Source organism: Hippocampus bargibanti, linkage group LG04 (genome assembly GCF_051943395.1).
Source record: "Hippocampus bargibanti isolate YZ-2025 linkage group LG04, ASM5194339v1, whole genome shotgun sequence".
Taxonomy (NCBI): domain Eukaryota; kingdom Metazoa; phylum Chordata; class Actinopteri; order Syngnathiformes; family Syngnathidae; genus Hippocampus; species Hippocampus bargibanti.
Window position 1 is genome coordinate 13319762 of NC_142737.1, and position 17215 is coordinate 13336976.

General features: G+C 40.3%; 1 protein-coding gene across 2 annotated transcripts in view; it reads right to left on the reverse strand.

Annotated features, from left to right (window-relative positions):
- The window catches only part of ccser1 (coiled-coil serine rich protein 1), a 136612-nt gene that overhangs the window by 35389 nt on the left and 84008 nt on the right, over positions 1-17215 (reverse strand). Inside the window, exon 11 of one of the 2 annotated variants that reach the window (XM_088994124.1) lies at positions 15327-15375. The exons of the other annotated variant lie outside the window; for it this stretch is intronic. Within the exon in view, the coding sequence (XP_088850250.1) occupies positions 15327-15375 (49 nt within the window). The remainder of the gene's footprint in view (positions 1-15326; positions 15376-17215) is intronic. 2 annotated transcript variants of the gene reach the window in all.

Genomic DNA, 17215 nt, shown 5'->3' on the forward strand with positions numbered 1-17215 from the left:
AAAAGGTGCCATTATGATGAAGAAAAAATTCAAAATAAAATGTATATCAACAAACAATTGAAGTACAGCAGTAATGTGAGCTATAAACAGTACACTGTGATTTGGGTAAACTCAGTGACAATATGAAATGCAACTGTGTTGGCTAGGTAGTGCTATGCACTTACTGCTAAGCTAATGGCTTGCTGCTGTGAAATGTAAATTTCTCCACTGTGAGACTAATAAAGGCATATCCAATCCAATCCAAAAGAAAGGAAGGAGTAGAAACACAAAATACAAGACCTGTTGTAAAGGCAGACACTGTCGCGGCACCATCTTGAAGTAAAAAAAAATCTTGTAAGAACTACCTTCAGACAGATGGCTTTAAAACCAAAAGTCCAAAACATGAAATCTACAAATGTTCATGATATAGTATATCATGATTAGTATATGTTTGATCATTGTGTCACATTTTGACAAATTTAGGAGGATTAAAAAAATAAAAAAAATGGTGGCAGGGGTATGATTCTCGCCACTGTTGGGGGAAAATAAGTTACCCAAGAGTACACGAAATCACCCAAACGAAAAAATGAATGAAAAAGAAATGATTGGATTTTGATGATTGCAGTTTTGCCATACAATCAACAACGTTTATCATCTATAATTCCATTAATGGATGTCAAAAGCAGTGGATACAGTGGAGCGACATGCTGCTTCTCACAGGTCACTCTTAGTACTATAACATCAAGACTGACAGATGAGATTTGAGATTCTCTGTGAGTACCCGCTTTCACAGAACCCAAAAAAGTTGAAACATGGACTTGGGCCATTATTCAAAATATACTTGTTTGACTCAAATCCTTTGCTTGAGAGAATTTTCAGACGGCAAAATTAAGCCATTGGCACCACTATAATCAATCAATGTCAGCTTGCTGTTGGTGTCTCTTGTTCTGGAAGGTGTGAAAGTGACTACATTGCCATATTTCGGGGGTGATAAAATGAAGAAGAGAAGAAGACAGCGCTGCAAAACACCCGCTGAGGTCCCATTTACGGTAATGACGGTAAATCAAACCGTCTTGATTGAAGGGAATAATGAGATGAGCGGCGGGAGAGACGGAGGATGGCACATACAAACATGTGCTGCTCTGACATCATCCCTGCCTATGGAGGGCAAATGGGCCATTACATAGTGTGTGGCCTCCCATGCTAGGTCATTATATCAATTATTATCAGCTTGACTGGAACATTAAAGGACAACCGACGTCTCCGGACAAGTTGTGTCCATAATTATATATAGCTTCAAATGACTTCTACTAAGCGTATTTTACAAAGATTCCACCGCATATAGCTATATTTTACGTTTTAAAGGTATTCTGATTCTGAAGACCTGTGCTGAATATTCCGGATGTCTTGTTTTGGTTGGTGACGAGTCCTCACGCTACATCACTGAAGGAACACCCCTGACCGAAAAAAGGACACATTGTAGCAGTCCTTCCATCAGGTCAATGCATTTTGCTGTACTTGTTTAGTCTGAAAACTTCGTGTTGCACCAAAAAGAGGCAGAAGGGGGCGACAAAGCTCCCTGGGAAGGAATTAATCAGCCCATGGAAACGGGCTGATTAATTACTTACACGGAGCTTTGTCGCCATTTTCTGCCTCTTTTTTAGTGCTACATTCCCATTGTTTTGATTCTCCAGCAAGGCAAGACGTCTTGGGGTGACGCCACGAACAAGGGGGCGGGACCTTCTGAAACTGGCCACTTCCGGGTTCATTTTTTTGCAGATTTTGGACACTGTAAGTCATTTTTATTGGTGTTTTGCATTTGACTAAAAATATCATACTCCGTGTTTTGGGTATTTTAGATGCTATAAAACGTTTTTCTGATGTCAGTTAGGAAACAAAAAGTGATGTCGGTTGTCCTTTAAATAATAATATGTGATTTCGAGTGGAACCTTTAAGGTGCGACGCAACCTGATCCAACAAAACTGTAAGTAACACCTCACGTCTCGAGAGGTGGTTGTCAACTCAACCTGTAGGGAAGGAATCGTGTGTGGAATAATATTTAAGAACAGTAATACATTGACTTTTAAGTTGGATTTGTTTATTGACCAAGCTCAACAGAGCGTTTTTGATATAAACAGGGGCTCAGTGGTCCGCGGAAGCTGCGTAACTGTCGCTTCATACGAAATTCACTGAGGCTTACCAAACTCAATGTAATGTCTCAAATGTAATCAATATGATGACATCAACACATCCACTTTATGAGCATTGTTGATATTTTATGATATTTTTCCTTCAAATTGAGTTTGTGACAAGTACAAAATGGCAAAGATCACATTTAACGGTGATCAGGGAATTTGTTTAGTATACGGGAGTCAATGTCATGCTACTATTCTTCATACATTTACGAGCCTCTGGTGGTGTTACTGTTTGTTATTGGCAAGAGAATCTCACCAGTTATCTCAGAAAGGTTGTGTTTAAAAAATAGCGCAGATGAACTGATATAACTACAACTTCTTCTTCCGACTGCAAAATTAATGTGTCAGGTTGAGAGATACTTTTGTCTGGAATCGACGAGATCCCCGGCAACATATTTCTCGTTGATACTGAGAACATTTTTGCTATCATTAGAAACCCTTTTTGGCGGTATCACACACATAGAAGAAAAAAAACATAAAACGCATTCAACCTTAGAAGTTCCACTTGTAACATTAAAATATGACACTAGCTAGGCAACTCCAGATTTGTAGTGTAGTCCAACCAAGAAAAACCCTACCTTTTTTAAACTCCTCCATCAAACCATGCTGCTTACTGGCTCCAGACAAAGGGATGAAGATGCGTGGATGGGGGGTGGGGGGCAGATAAGCAGAAACAGCGGTGAGATGGCACAGTGACATGAATGCAAGAATGAAGTCACAAACACAAGCACATGGAAATGATAGACAAAGACGAGACGACAAAAACTAACACGGGGTACAACCATCTGGATAATCTGGCAAAATGTTTCCTGCTTCCAATCAAATCCGTAATGGCCTGATTATTGGATGTCAAAAACATTGTTCTCCTGAGTAACAATCCAGTAGAGCAGGGTATTGTGAATACATGCTTTGTTTTCCTCCGTCCCTAAAAATCAGAGCTGGACAATCAGAAAGAAATTTGCCATTGTCAGTGGACATAGCTGATTTTGCGTGATGGTTGTTTCGAGAAAAATAAAATAAAATACAGAGATGGTCTTCCAAATTCCAATAGCAAAATCCAAGTGTTTGCTTAAGCCCATTTAAAGAGAAAAGTAGTGTAGTTCTAAATTAAGTCTCCTGACGACAACCACCAAGACTTTGAAACGATACGTTATTATTTTATTGTTATGCAAACAGTACAGTCTTCCTGCAATTGGCCGATCAGATGCGTACTGCAGCAACTCAGGCATAAATCCTCTCATCAAATCTAGTGCCACTACATTACCATCACAGTTTTTGCTGTAATAGCATAAACTCAAGGAAGTCACATCCGTAGTGAATCCTGAAAATTGACAGGATGGAACATACACACAAACACACGCTGGGTACATAGGAATCTTCAGCACACTCAATATTATTCTGATGGCTATTTCCATTCAGAGAATTTCATTACCGGTACCACCAAAGAGCGTAAACACATTCCATTTTATGTAGATTACAGAAGAGTACAATAACGCTCCATTTGCACACTTCCTCAAACAAGCAAACAAACAAAAAAAAAGAAAGGAAGAAATAAACATACAGTGAGACCTCAACTTACGAACTTAATTGGTTCCCAGACAGAGTGTGTAAGGCGAAAAGTGTGTATCTCCAAAAGGAAACCATTAAAATGGGAATAATCCGTTCCCGGGTTTCCATAAAATATACTTTTCAACTAAATAAGCCTTAAAACTACACACAACATACCTTATTCCATGTATAATAAATGTGCTATTGTATTGTAATGAAAGAAATACACTGCATTGTATCATAAGGTCACTTTATTTACATTTGTGATGGTCATTTATGGCTTGATGGAATGGCGTTGGAGGTCGAAGGTCAAAGGGAATTGCTGTTTGGAAAGAGAGGCGCATTGCATGACGAATGTAATTAAAGAAATAAACTGTGCTGTAAAATAAAGTTTTATTTACCTTTTTGATGGTCGTTGATGGCTTATGGAAGGAGAGTCACCTTCCATAAGGACTGTTAGGTCCAGACCAGAGGTAACTTAACCTCTGGTGCTGTTTGGTCGTGTGCTTCCGCCGAAGATCACTCCGCCAGCTGTGGTGGGTGTGTATTATGAATATAGTGCTTATTATAAGGTTTAATTTTCATAAATTTGCCTTTTTTTAAGGCAAAACGTTTGTAAGTTGAGGTGTTTGTAAGTTGAGGTCTCACTGTATAGACAATATATAAACACGTGGACGGCTGGACGGACACATGGATGGACACATGGATGGACAGACGAACGGACCGACAGACAGACAGACAGACAGACAGACAGACAGACAGACAGACAGACAGACACATAGATACACTGTCAATATCTAAGAATATTACACTAACACATTGGCTCTAAAGAGAACCACACTTCCACATTCCAAAAGTCATTCAAGGGAGAACTTTAACCGTTTTTGTCCTTGACAATGATTAATTCCAGTTAATTTGAATAAAGCTCTCCTGGAGAGTTAATAATGACATGAAACAGGCAATCGCCATCCCTCATGTGTATAACAATTTGTATTAATATTTTAAACACTAAATATGGCACACGCGTACAATGCCTTACAGATGCTTTGATTTAGTACATGCACAGGTGGCAACGACTCTCCTTTCACTTCCTCGAACAAAAAAGGCTAACTGAATGGTGAACAGCAATTATGCGGACATTAAAGTACCCATATAAGGCCAAAATGTGACGGTACCATTCTGCAAACAACTTCTGCGTGCGTGTGTCCGTGTGTCCGTGTGTGTGTCGTGTCTTCATAGGCTGATTAATTTTATTTTCTTTCAAATTAATCTAGACATTATTAAACAGTGTCTCATTTCATTTTATGCTTTCATGCCAGTAAAAATGTTAACAATCGAATGGCCTATAGAGTTTTATCATGCCAACCTTTTTTCTTCTGGAAGGTTTCCACTGTTGTACACCCTTCAGGGTGAAAAAAAGATCTGAGAGGGTGAGGAGTCAGCAGGCCGAGGAAAACATCCAGGTGTAAGACCGATGTTGCGCCCCGAGTTACAGTATGTTAACGCATAACGACAATGAATTAGGATGTGGCTGCAGATATAGCTTTTTTGTTCCAGAAGGAGTTTAAAGAATACAATAAAACTTAAAAAGGAATGGGAACATCAATGAGGATACGTCAAGGTACAAAAGAACAGTTGTGCTGAAGATCTATTTCTTTTGTTCTTAATGCATTTATAATAATAATAATAATAATAATACATTTCATTTATAGGCGCTTTTCAAAACTCTCAAATTTTCATCCCTGAATTCATTCGGGAATTGAAAATGTGAGGTAAAGCGCCAATCCCGAATTAGTTCGCGTTTTGTTTTTTCTTGGGTGGCGATAAACCGCTGACCAGACTTCTGTCAACGAGTTTCCCTTCCACAAGGCGGCAGCATTTCTCTTTTTTACATGTCAGCGCTTCGTTCCAAATTCAGCTGTTGTTAAAGTGTTATATAATTCTATGTATATAGAACGCGACGTATGTATTGCACTGTATTTTGGATAGCCGCCCTCATTTCAAGCTCATATAACTCCAGACCCATATAATTTAGGAATTAACTCTTTTTCTAATTAAAGAAGAGAGTCTTATGCTGCATTGAATATTTATGTAGTCCCAAAACTCAATATTGTGAGGGTCCTGGACTTCAAGTGACAATGACAAAAACCCTGGCACTGATTGGACACATTTTTGCACATTGTCTGGCAGTGAATGAGTTACTTTGGTTTGAAGAAAACACACGCAAGAACACGATTGTGTCCATTTAATGTTCTTTTTGTGTCTGAACTTTGGATTGTGGTCTGAAAGGAACACCACGTTTCTCATAATCAAGTATTTTTGAAGTCAAACTGCAATATAACTGATTGTTCAATTATGTTCGTCAATCAGAAGCCTGAGGAAAGTGATTTGAATCCAGACAATTATAATACCATCATGGGATGAACATCATCAGCTAAAGTTGAAACTACAATTTTTGTACGTTTTGGTGGATCCGTCATTTTTTGGCCTATTCACAAATCAAGCACATTTTGTCAATGTTCCCAGTGACGAAGCTTTGCAAAAAGTACCAAAATACTGAACAGTTACTCATGAACAAACAAGTTTTGAAAAGGTCTATTTAAAGGACATCCGACTTCTCCGGACAAGTTGTGTCCATAATTTGTAAAATGGCTTCAAATTACTTCTACTGAGCGTAGTTTACAAAGATTCCACCGCATATAGCTATATTTTACGTTTTAAGACTCGCGCTGAATATTCAGGAAGTCTTGTTTTTGAGTTGGTGACGAGTCCGTACGTGACGTCACTGAAGGAACGCCCCTGACCGAAAAAAAGACACATTGTAGCAGTCCTTCCATCACGTCACTGTATTTTGCTGTACTTGTTTGGTCTTAAAACCTTGTGTTGCACCAAAAAGCCGCCAGAAGAGGGCGACCAAGCTCCATGGAAGGAATTTATCATCCTGTGGAAACGGGCTGATTAATTCCTTACACGGAGCTTTGTCACCATTTTCTGCCTCTTTTTAGTGCTACACTTTCCCCCCCAATGTTGCCTCAAAATGGCACGGAATAAATTCTTTAATCGATTGCAAACATGTATGCTTTCCTCTTCAGAACTATTTGAATCATATTCATAACTGGATGTGTAACAAGAAAGCATATTCTCCGAATCTGAAGCAATTGTTTTTATTCTCCAGCAATGCAAGACGTCTTGGCGTGACGTTACGAACTGGAGGCGGGACTTTCTGAAAATGCCAAATTCGTAGCTCAATTTTTGCAGATTTTGGACACTTTAAGTCATTTTTATTGGTGTTTTGCATTTGAATAAAAATATCATATTCCGTGTTTTGGGTATTTTAGATGCTATGAAACGTTTTTCTGATGTCAGTTAGGAAACAAAAAACTGATATCCGTTGTCCTTTAAGCTCCCGTGTAAATGTTGTGCATTTTGGGTACATCCAGTAATTAACCCAAAAGGTCATTATCCTTAATTGTTTGTGAGTAGCGAATGGAGCAATTGGTCAGCCAAAATACAGAACAGGATAAATGTGGTCTTTGTGAAAACCTAAAAACAGTTTGCATGTTGGCAAGAATCCAAAAACATGCAGACACCAAAATATTTCAAAAATAGCCATGTGCGTGTGGCTCGGCTTACTTCTCACCCTTCTGTCTTCTCACATCCTGTCCTTGTACCCGTGCTTCCCGAGAAGCCCCCCCCCCCTCATCTTTACTCAACTCCCGCGTACCCTGTGTCATTGTAAAGATAATTATGTTCTTGTAGTCATTGTTACTGACCGTTTTTGGGTGCCATCTGTGCCCAGTCAGGTGCCCCCCCCCCACCTTCTCTCCTCCACCCCTTGCCACTCTGGCCCAGCCCGCCGGCGGATGGGGGAACAGATCATAGGCTCCCACACAAGCGCAGACTTTCTCTCTAATTTGCGCACACGTATACACACACACACACACACACACACCTTCTGCTGACAGCCTCAGTGGCGCTCTGCTCTGCGCTGCCCCTGGGGCGAGGCAGGGTTAGTCGGCAAAATGAGGCACGCAGCAGTAGTCACCACAGTCCCTTCTGCCCTGTTCTGTCCCATCCTGTTCTCTTTGTTCTAAAGATGACACCTTCATAAAGTTACTTAGAGGGTGACTGAAGACACAAGTCTTCTTTTAAAAAAATGCTTTTTTGTTCCTTTTCTCTATAAATGGCATTGACACATGATTGGGTCCTATTTCCTTTGTGATCCCATTAGTTTAAACACGGTATCCTGTTTTAAACTGAACTTGTATTGAGCAGAAAAATCTAACATTCTTATCTATGTCTGAGGGTGGCCATTTTGCCTTGTTCTGTCAAAAAATGAAATCACACTGCCGAGGGCTCAGTTTGCGAACTTGAGATGACCAAACAAGACATGACAAAATGACGGGCACTGTGGTGTTTTCATTCGAAAGCAAATGGTTGGACAAGGCAGAATGGCTGCCCCCTGGAATGAAAAAATATCAACAGTGTTTTTTTCTTAAATTCACATCCTACAAATGTAATATTACACAGGATATTGTGTTTAGCTTAGTGGGGACACATTAAGTCAAGTTAAATTTTAACTTGATTTCTTCTTTAGCTCATTCACTGCCGGACGTGCAAAAATGTGTCCACTTCAGTGCCAGGGTTTTTGTCATTGTCACTGGAATTGCAGGACGCACAGAATATAGAGTTTTAGGACTACATAAACATTCAATGCAGCGTTAAAAAAAAGTTAATTCCTAAATGATATGGGTCAGGAGTTATATGAGCTTGAAATGAGGACGGCTGTCCAAAATACAATGCAATACATACATATTGGTTTATATTGCGCTTTAACAAAAGCTGAAGCTGGAACAAAGCACTAAAATGCTTATATGGGGGAAAAAAAGGACATTCTGCCCCTTTGTGGATGGGGAACAAACATCGCCAGAGGTCTGGCAAGCACTTTATCAGCACCCCCAGTGAGAAAAAACAAAACTCGAACAAATTCAGGAATAGCGCTCTACGTCATATTTTTAATTCCCGAATAAATTTGGGGATGGCAGTGAATAAGTTAATAAAGATCCATCATTGATCCACGTGACTACATTTGCCGAGCACAGCGCATGCGAAATACATTTAAACACTGTTTCCTTTGTAAATGTCTCATCTATGCTCTCCCAAACTGATAGTCAAACTGCTTACACTGACATTGGGCCATTCAACTTATCACAAAACACAACTTGTAATGTGGATATAGTAAAAGGGTTTCAACGAGTGCCATTTTGCTGCAATTGGGCAGATGGAGGAGCGGGAAGAGGAGGACAAAGATGGATGAAAAAAGAAGCGACACAGACAAAGAATGAAACAACAGGGGCATGGAATGGAAAAAAAATAACAACAACCAAAAAGCCAGTGGGACTGTGGTAGGATTGTACTTGTCAATGCTGAATCTCAATAAGTAAACAAATGTTCTCCAATTCCTCTCCTTTGCTCTTGCCAGAGCCATGGGTTACGTTGCCTCGATTGCCATCTTTTGGCTTCTTCACTTTTTTTGACAGCTCATCTCTCTCGTCTCATTCCACTTCCCTCCAGCAGCGTTCTTTTATCCTGTCTTTTTTTCATGCCCTCATGTGTCACCGCTGTTCCTCAAGTCTCAGCCTGTATTTTCTTTTTAAACCCATGGTTCTTTCGAAAGCCATGTTTACACTCAACTGAGGCACACGCACGCGCACAGACTTTAATTCATTCAATGCCAAACAATGTGCAAAAATGTATCGACTCCAGTTCCAGGGTTTTTCTCATTTTTGCAGGACCCACAAAATATTGAATTTTAGGACTACATAAACATTCAATTCAGCGTAAGAAACCTGAGAATCTCTTGTTTCGTTAGAAAACATGTTAATTCCTAAGTTATATGTGTCTGGAGTTATCTGAGCTTGAAATGGGGGTGGCTGTCCAAAATACAATACAATACATACATATTGATTTCTATAGCGCTCTAACAACAGCTGAAGCTGTAACAAAGCGCTAACATGGACGAAAGGCAAATGACATTGACAGAGATCTGACCAGTGTTTTTTTTTCGACAGCCTCCGCAAGAAAAAACAAAATCCAAATTCGGGAATGGCGCTCCACGCCATACTTATAAATAAATCGCCTTCACCAATTTCCAAATTTGGACAAACAAAATAATGTGTTATCTGTTTTAACTAGATTGTGGTTGCACACTTGTCATTTCTACGGTATATGACCTGTGAGACAAATCTGACTGAACCCAATCATAGGGAGAATCTAAAAATGAATGAATGAATGAATGAATGAATGAATGAATGAAAGTAGGAATGAATGAAGGAAGGAAGGAAGGCGGGTAAGGATGAAGGAAGAAAAGAACGAACGAACAAACGAATGAATAGGCAAAATGTGGCTTCTTAACTGCAACATTGCGCAATCGGAAGAGCAAATCTGCAGTGTGCAAGAGCTCGGAAGTCCTGGTGGCCTCTGTCAAGGAGGTGTGAGGGCAGAGGAGTGTGGCTTATCCCCTTGGGGGTTTTGAGGAGGGCGATGGGGATAATGGGGGGCAAGTGGGTCATTACTGTGAATAGTGCAAAGGCGCACAAGGAAACGCTGTGTGCAGGCTTGTCTGTTTAAGAGCCTGCATCTATAATTGGGAGTCGTCGCAAGTAGTGTTGTGGTTCACAGTCCGGTAATTTGCCTGACGGTGAGCCAGGATGGAGATAACCTCACGTCAGTACACACATATAGTAAGCGTGTGTGTGACACTGCCGTGCATTGTTGTTAAGAGAGGACATGGTTTCTCATGATAAGAACCATCTGTCGATGTCAGAGACACGAGACTCCAGTTTATTACTTCATAGTCTCTGAAACTCATGACTGACAACAAGGCACGTTTTAAAACAGAATGTTCCACTATCCAATGGGAATATGCCTTTTTGGGTTGTGAGGCATAGTTAGCTAGCTAAATGCTAACTAAATAATTTGGTCAAAAGCCATTGATGCAAAAGAGTTTTTGTACAGTGACTTAACCCTGGCCGGTGATTTACATTTAAATTCATTTACCGTTGCTGCTTGGCAAGAAGGTATATTAAGGGAAGGCGTAGAGTGCTTACATACATGAGCTGCCACACGCTTGCCCCTTTTGAACAGAGTTATACATAGACTATGTATATCCAACTGTCTTAGTTATGTTTAAACAATTTGATTTCATCACTGACTCACTTAATTTTATGCATGTGTTGCTCAAGCATTAGCACTTTGCATTTTATGAATATTTAATTAGCACCCTGCAATTGGCTGGTGGCTAGTCGTGTATGGTCCGCCTTCCATCCATAGTCAGCTGGGATAGGCTCAAACTCAACTGCCACTCTTAACAAAGAAAAGTTGTATCGAAAATGGATGAATGGAAAGCCAACTGGAACCAGAGAACGGATTGTGGTCAACCTTGGACCGCAGCCATTAAAACTGCTGTACCTCATAATCTGGCATGCCTGGCACTAGTGGCACTCACAACAAGGCAACACTGTGAGCTCCCCAAAGTGGCGCATGAATGACACGAGGCAGCGACACACACATGCGCAAAATGAAAATAGCTGAGGGTTCGCGCCCTCATTCAACCCCTACAAGGGACATGTGACATTATGCAAAACACACATGCGCACTTCCTCTGGCAGGCGACCTTCACCTGGGTATAAAAATCTTTCATCTCTGCAACGGACGCCACAGGGCATTGTTAAAGCCTCAATTTCTTCTCCACCTGCTACCCATCCCAGCACAAACATGCACTCAGATTAAGTCAATACAAATGAACCACGCATTGACGAACGACTAAGTGCGGCGCTTGGTAAATGTAATATTTACAGGACGCGTTAAGAGCAAATGCATTTAGAGCATTTAAGTTCATAAATAGTGTGGCAACCGCCGCCCCCCGCTGTCAGGCCATTATGGTCTTACAAAAGCAGGATAAACTAATGCACCTGCTAATGACGCTGGTCAGGAGTTTTTATGACTGTTGATAAAACACCCACATTATTTGGAAGACTTGCGAGAGACTCTTTCCAGAAAGTTTTGGTTTAAATTTTAATTTTCGTCACTTCTGAAGCCTTGCACTGTATTACAAGTGCAGACACCTCATACAAAATAAAATAAGCAGTTTAGCGTCTAAATCTTCAATCCCAGCCCCACCCCGTCCTATCTTTGAAGGAGTAAATTAGATTTGTCTTATGAATATATAGTTATGTTGAATAAATCATACGAGTAACCGGAACAAATTTGAATATTTGAATACAACACTCATTTCCTTGTATGTGGCACAGTTTGAGCAAACGGTGGGAATTGTGTGCCATTGGACAGATTTCCATAACGGCAGCCCCTTCGCCCCCTTTCTTTTAAAGCAATGTTCTGCAGGATGTGCACTTGCATACCTGTCAACCAGCCATATTTTGCCGTATCCAGAAAAATCCAGAGAAGAAACAAAAGTTCTGGGAAGATAAGTTCCGGTCAAGTGGAATTTCAATTTCAACAGACAGTTACGACAGCAGAAAATAAACACTGGCACCGCCCTACCCACTCTCGAGGACTTGCGCATTGCAAGAATTCAAACAAGGGCGCGGAAAATCATACTGGACACTCCGCACCCTGCCCTGCACCTTTTCCAGCTACTCCCCTCAGGCAGGTGCTATCGATCCATGCACACAACATCCAGCAGACATTTCTTCCTCCAAGCCATTAACTCTCGAAACACTAACCCAAATAGAACTGTATGGGGCCTCCGTTTTTCTACATTTTTTTATGATACTAGTGCAGCGAGTTCTCCCAGAGAAAAATTCCTTCTGTGTTCTATATACCTGGCAATAAAGATGATTCTGATTTTATTTTGAAATCTGCTAAATTAAACACTCTACCGTGTTTTTTTTTCACCGTTATATCATTCCTATTTTTTAATCAACATTATACATTGTAAGAACACAAATTCAAGTTACTTTTTTTGCCACAATGCTCAACAACAAAGAACATACTTGATTAGTGCTCGAAATGTGTTGTAACTTGTTAAAAGTATTAATGTTTACCTGTGAAATTTTGTTAATAAAATTGCGCAATGAAATATGACACGTGTATGTATTTTCCGCAGTAAGGTCAAATTGAGATGTTAGAAAAGACACAGTGTCTCGCAGTTTGACAGGCTTGCACTTGGTAAGATTATGAAATATGTCTCATATATACATATATAGCTGCTGAATTAAATTGGAGCAATATATTTTGTTTGTGTAACTTAGTTAAATGTTTCCTTGCCTCTACTTCCATCAGTTGCGGCGCTCTCCCAAACTGCTCCAAGGTGAAAACCAATAATGTTTCAGAAAGCGCAAAACTCTCATTTAAGTATGACACTCTCTATCCATTTTAGACCTATGTGAATGAAAGTGCAATTTTGCACCAGTTAAGATGTCAAAAAGATTAAAAATAACTTACACGGTTAGACACACATGGATAAAAAAAGTGCTGAGGTGCCCTTGCTGCAGAGAAAACAGTGACACTAACGGCACTCATTGGCTCTTCAGTCTTTAACCTCCGCACACGCTCTCACAAACATGCACAGACGCAATCCTGCACACACAGACAGACGTGCACACGAAAGCAGGCAATCAGAAACAGATTGATTGGACTTTATACTCAACATTTGATGTGCTCTTGAGACGTGTGAGTGTGTGCGCCCGTTTGTCTCTGGTGTGTGTGTGTACTGGAATCAAAATGAAGGGGTGTGCCGGTGCGAATATAGTACTCAGAAAGTGATGGGTCACAGCGATCAAGCAAAGGGTCTGTGCGAGACAACCTTTTAGAGAGGGACGGCAGGTGAGGTTAGAGGTTATATAAAAACAGAAATGCATGCTTGAGTCAAACTAGGAGAGAAAACATTCCCTTTCTACAGGATTCCACTTTGGTCAACTTGGTAAACCTGGCAGGTCATCATTAGCATATTTTTCTCATACGGTGGCCTGATTTGCTTATTGATGTAACGACAGAGAGAACTGTATGTCTATACGAGGGGGGGGCAGGGTATTTCTATGAATGCATTCTGTAATGATGATGAATAATATTATCGTACTACCTACCGCATATGGCCTGGAGGGTATTGATAAAGTCTGTGAGTGTGTGCGTGTGTGTGTGTGTGGTGCTATGTGGCTGTGTAGGATCAAATATCAAGCAGAAATGGTATGTAGTAGGGCGATAAAATACGGTCTTATGTTGCTTTTTGCAATGAGCATAGGGAACAAGTGCCATAAATACAGCCATCTCTGCAGTGTGCATGTGTGTGCATGTTCGTCTATGTGTGTGTATGTGACAGTAAATTTCAGATTTGAGACGTATTTAGTCGTAATTTGCATCAATAAACGTATTTTCTTGTGTTGACCAACTAGTCTACATGTGCTTTGTGGACTTGGAGAAGGAGTTTGACCGTGTCCCTCGGGGAGTTCTGTGGAGGGTGCTCCGGGAGTATGGGGTACCGGAACGCCTGATGCGGGCCGTTCAGTCCCTCTGTGACCAATGTGTTGAATGAATCTGGATTTGGATTTGAATGATTATGGACTTTTGAACTTCTGAAATTGAGGAATTTTTCCACAATCATCTAAAATGTATTGAGATGCACCTGCATTGTTGATATGAAGTTTGTAAATTGTCTGTGCTGAAAGTGTACTTTCCATTGTTCAAATCCTGCCGCCATTAGGTTTTATTTTTTTATTTTTCAAAAGCCAATGGCTCATACCAAATGGAGAGAAATGGTCAGTCTCTTGAGCAAAAGACCTTTTCCCAAAGACTTTCTTGAAGAAAAAGACATTTAGGCTACCATGCTGATTTCCAGGCTTTACAACTCAAAGGGAGGCAATCACTTTACGGGTTACTATCTCAGAGGTTTAGGGTACTGTAAATAAAGCGGGTACTGGGCAGCATTTCCATCAACGTTACAAGACAGGTAGCATTCCTCACGTACAGGGTTTCTATACCGGGTCTTGATTCATACGTGGAAATGTACAAGCAAGTGTGGGGTTGCTTTGACCAGACAAGACAAAGCGTTCTAATAGTTTTGTTTTTTGAACTGTTTCATCATATTTTTGTTTCTGACATTACATTGAAATCAATCAAAAATCATAAGGTGAACTGCAGGAAAAAAAAAAACAAAATTCTACAAATACTATAAGGAGTGTATCTTTGCTGTGAGTGTATCTCACAAGCAGGCAAGAGCTTCAGTTTACTGGCTTTGCGTTTAATCAAGTGAAAGAGACTTCTCAAAGGCTATGTAATGTTGTGAGTAAACCAAGACAAGTCTGTCATTATTGCAGTATAGGTCATTTACTTTATGTGGGTTTTTTATGGTAGTGTGGTAATAGGTAAAATATATGCCCTGGCTCAATAAAGGTTGGGAAACTATTTTCTTGCTATATAAAAATTGAGGAATACTTGCTAATTAGGCATATTTGTGATGTAAAAACAAGCAGAGAGTACTCTGCAAGACCCAGTACAAAGACCCTTGGGGTATTGGTTTTGTTTGAGTACACGGGGCCACTACAAGACAGTCATGTCCAATCGGGTGATATCAGAATATTCACTCACTCAGTTGTCTCCTTGAGGACAACGTGGCGCTCCCATGCGCCTTGATGCCCTAGAAACAGAAGACATGTTGACATAAAAAGCAACCAATTTTGTAACGAAAGAAAAAAAAAATACATCAGATAAAAAAAGAAGGGGGTTGACACAAACACAAAGAGGGATTGTTGTTAGTCGGCAACACTTGAGAATATTACACAGCACAAATCAACCTCGCTGTACATTCATCAGTGGAGAACTGATTGAGGCATGTGCTTCGTGAGACCACTAATGCACTGATGCAAAGTCATATACAGCCACAAAATTACTATCTCGTCGAAAGCAGTTGTTGCAAAATGATAACATTGATGAATTACAGGATAAAAAAATGTGCTGGTAATGTTCTTTTTTGTTTTTAAATTTGAGATAAACAATTTAGTCTACTGGGATGCTAAACCACATAAGATTGAGTCGGGGCTGCTGTTTTGGTTAGCAACAAAGTTCTTCAAAGTACCAAACCACAGACAACATTGGTCGGGCCAAAAATGCACTGGTCTTCTTCATTTACTTCTCAGTCTTTTACCCAGGAGTAAACTACAGGCTGTTGTATTAAAGAGGAGACTGAAGTATGATGCTGCAGGATGGAATTAACTTTAACATGTTTATTTCTTGTTCTTTCTAGCCAATGACAGTTGGATAAGTTGATCTCTTCACAAGTCGGGAACGTGGTTCTATGCATCAAGTGTCCAAAGAAAACTTTTGTCATGATTTGATGCTCTGTAATTAATATAGTATCAATTTATCGAATTTTGAACCTTGGATTATCAGATAACTGCTTCGTCGATATAGCAGATTACATTTAGGAAAAGTGGAATATTTGACACAACCACAGAGCACTTTTTAGACCCACACTTTGGAGGACCAACTATAGCAACGTGTGGTATGATATATCGCAAAGTCAATGCAAATAACTGAGTAATTGCCATAAGCCTATAAAAATATTTTAGATGGCCTAGCTTCGAACTTTGGGTCATAAACATACCGCAAAAGATGTCCCCAAACAGTTTAAAATGTCATTGAAAATCCATATTGCATTACCCTTGAAACCAAATGTCTCATGCAGCGAAGATGCCAAAACCTTCACTAACAACACAACCTTAACTTTAATCCCCTCCAACATAAAAAGCTTGCTTCAGTCAAGATTGATCACTTCAGTATATTTCCTTGTCATCAAATTACTATTGATAAAGGGCTTTGCCGTCAAACTAGGCCATTTTCGAAAGAGCAAGTCAAAAGGTGAGCTTTTCACCCAAAATCTGGGTTGAATAGATGAATTCTTAAGCAGTGAACCATAGGGTGTGGGGATACAATAAAGATGTCAATGTCAATGTCAATGGAAAAGCAACATATTATATTTTCCGGTGTATACGGCGCACCCAAAAGCCTTAATTTTCTTCAAAAGATGATCCTGCGCCTTATATACAGGTGCGCCTTATATGTGAAGTAATATTGAGCCACAACAGGTCTCGCAATTACTGTCAGCAGCCACCGACTCCATTTCCCCCTGTAGAAATAGTACATAACCCCAGTCTCTACTGTAGCGACTTATAGTGTGGTGTACCTTATAGTTGGGAAATGTATATATTAAATTATTATACAGTGCAGAGGTCGCCGGTTCGCGTCCCGGTCCAGCCTCCCTGTGTGGAGTTTGCATGTTCTCCCCGGGCCCGCGTGGGTTTTCTCTGGGTCATCCGGTTTCCTCCCACACTCCAAAAACATGCATGGCAGGCAAATTGACCACTCTAGATTGTCCCTAGGTGTGAGTATATGTGTGAGAGTGACTGTTGTACGTATTTGTGTGCCCTGCGATTGGCTGGAAAACAATTCAGGGTGTCCCCCGCCTCGTGCCGGAAGAC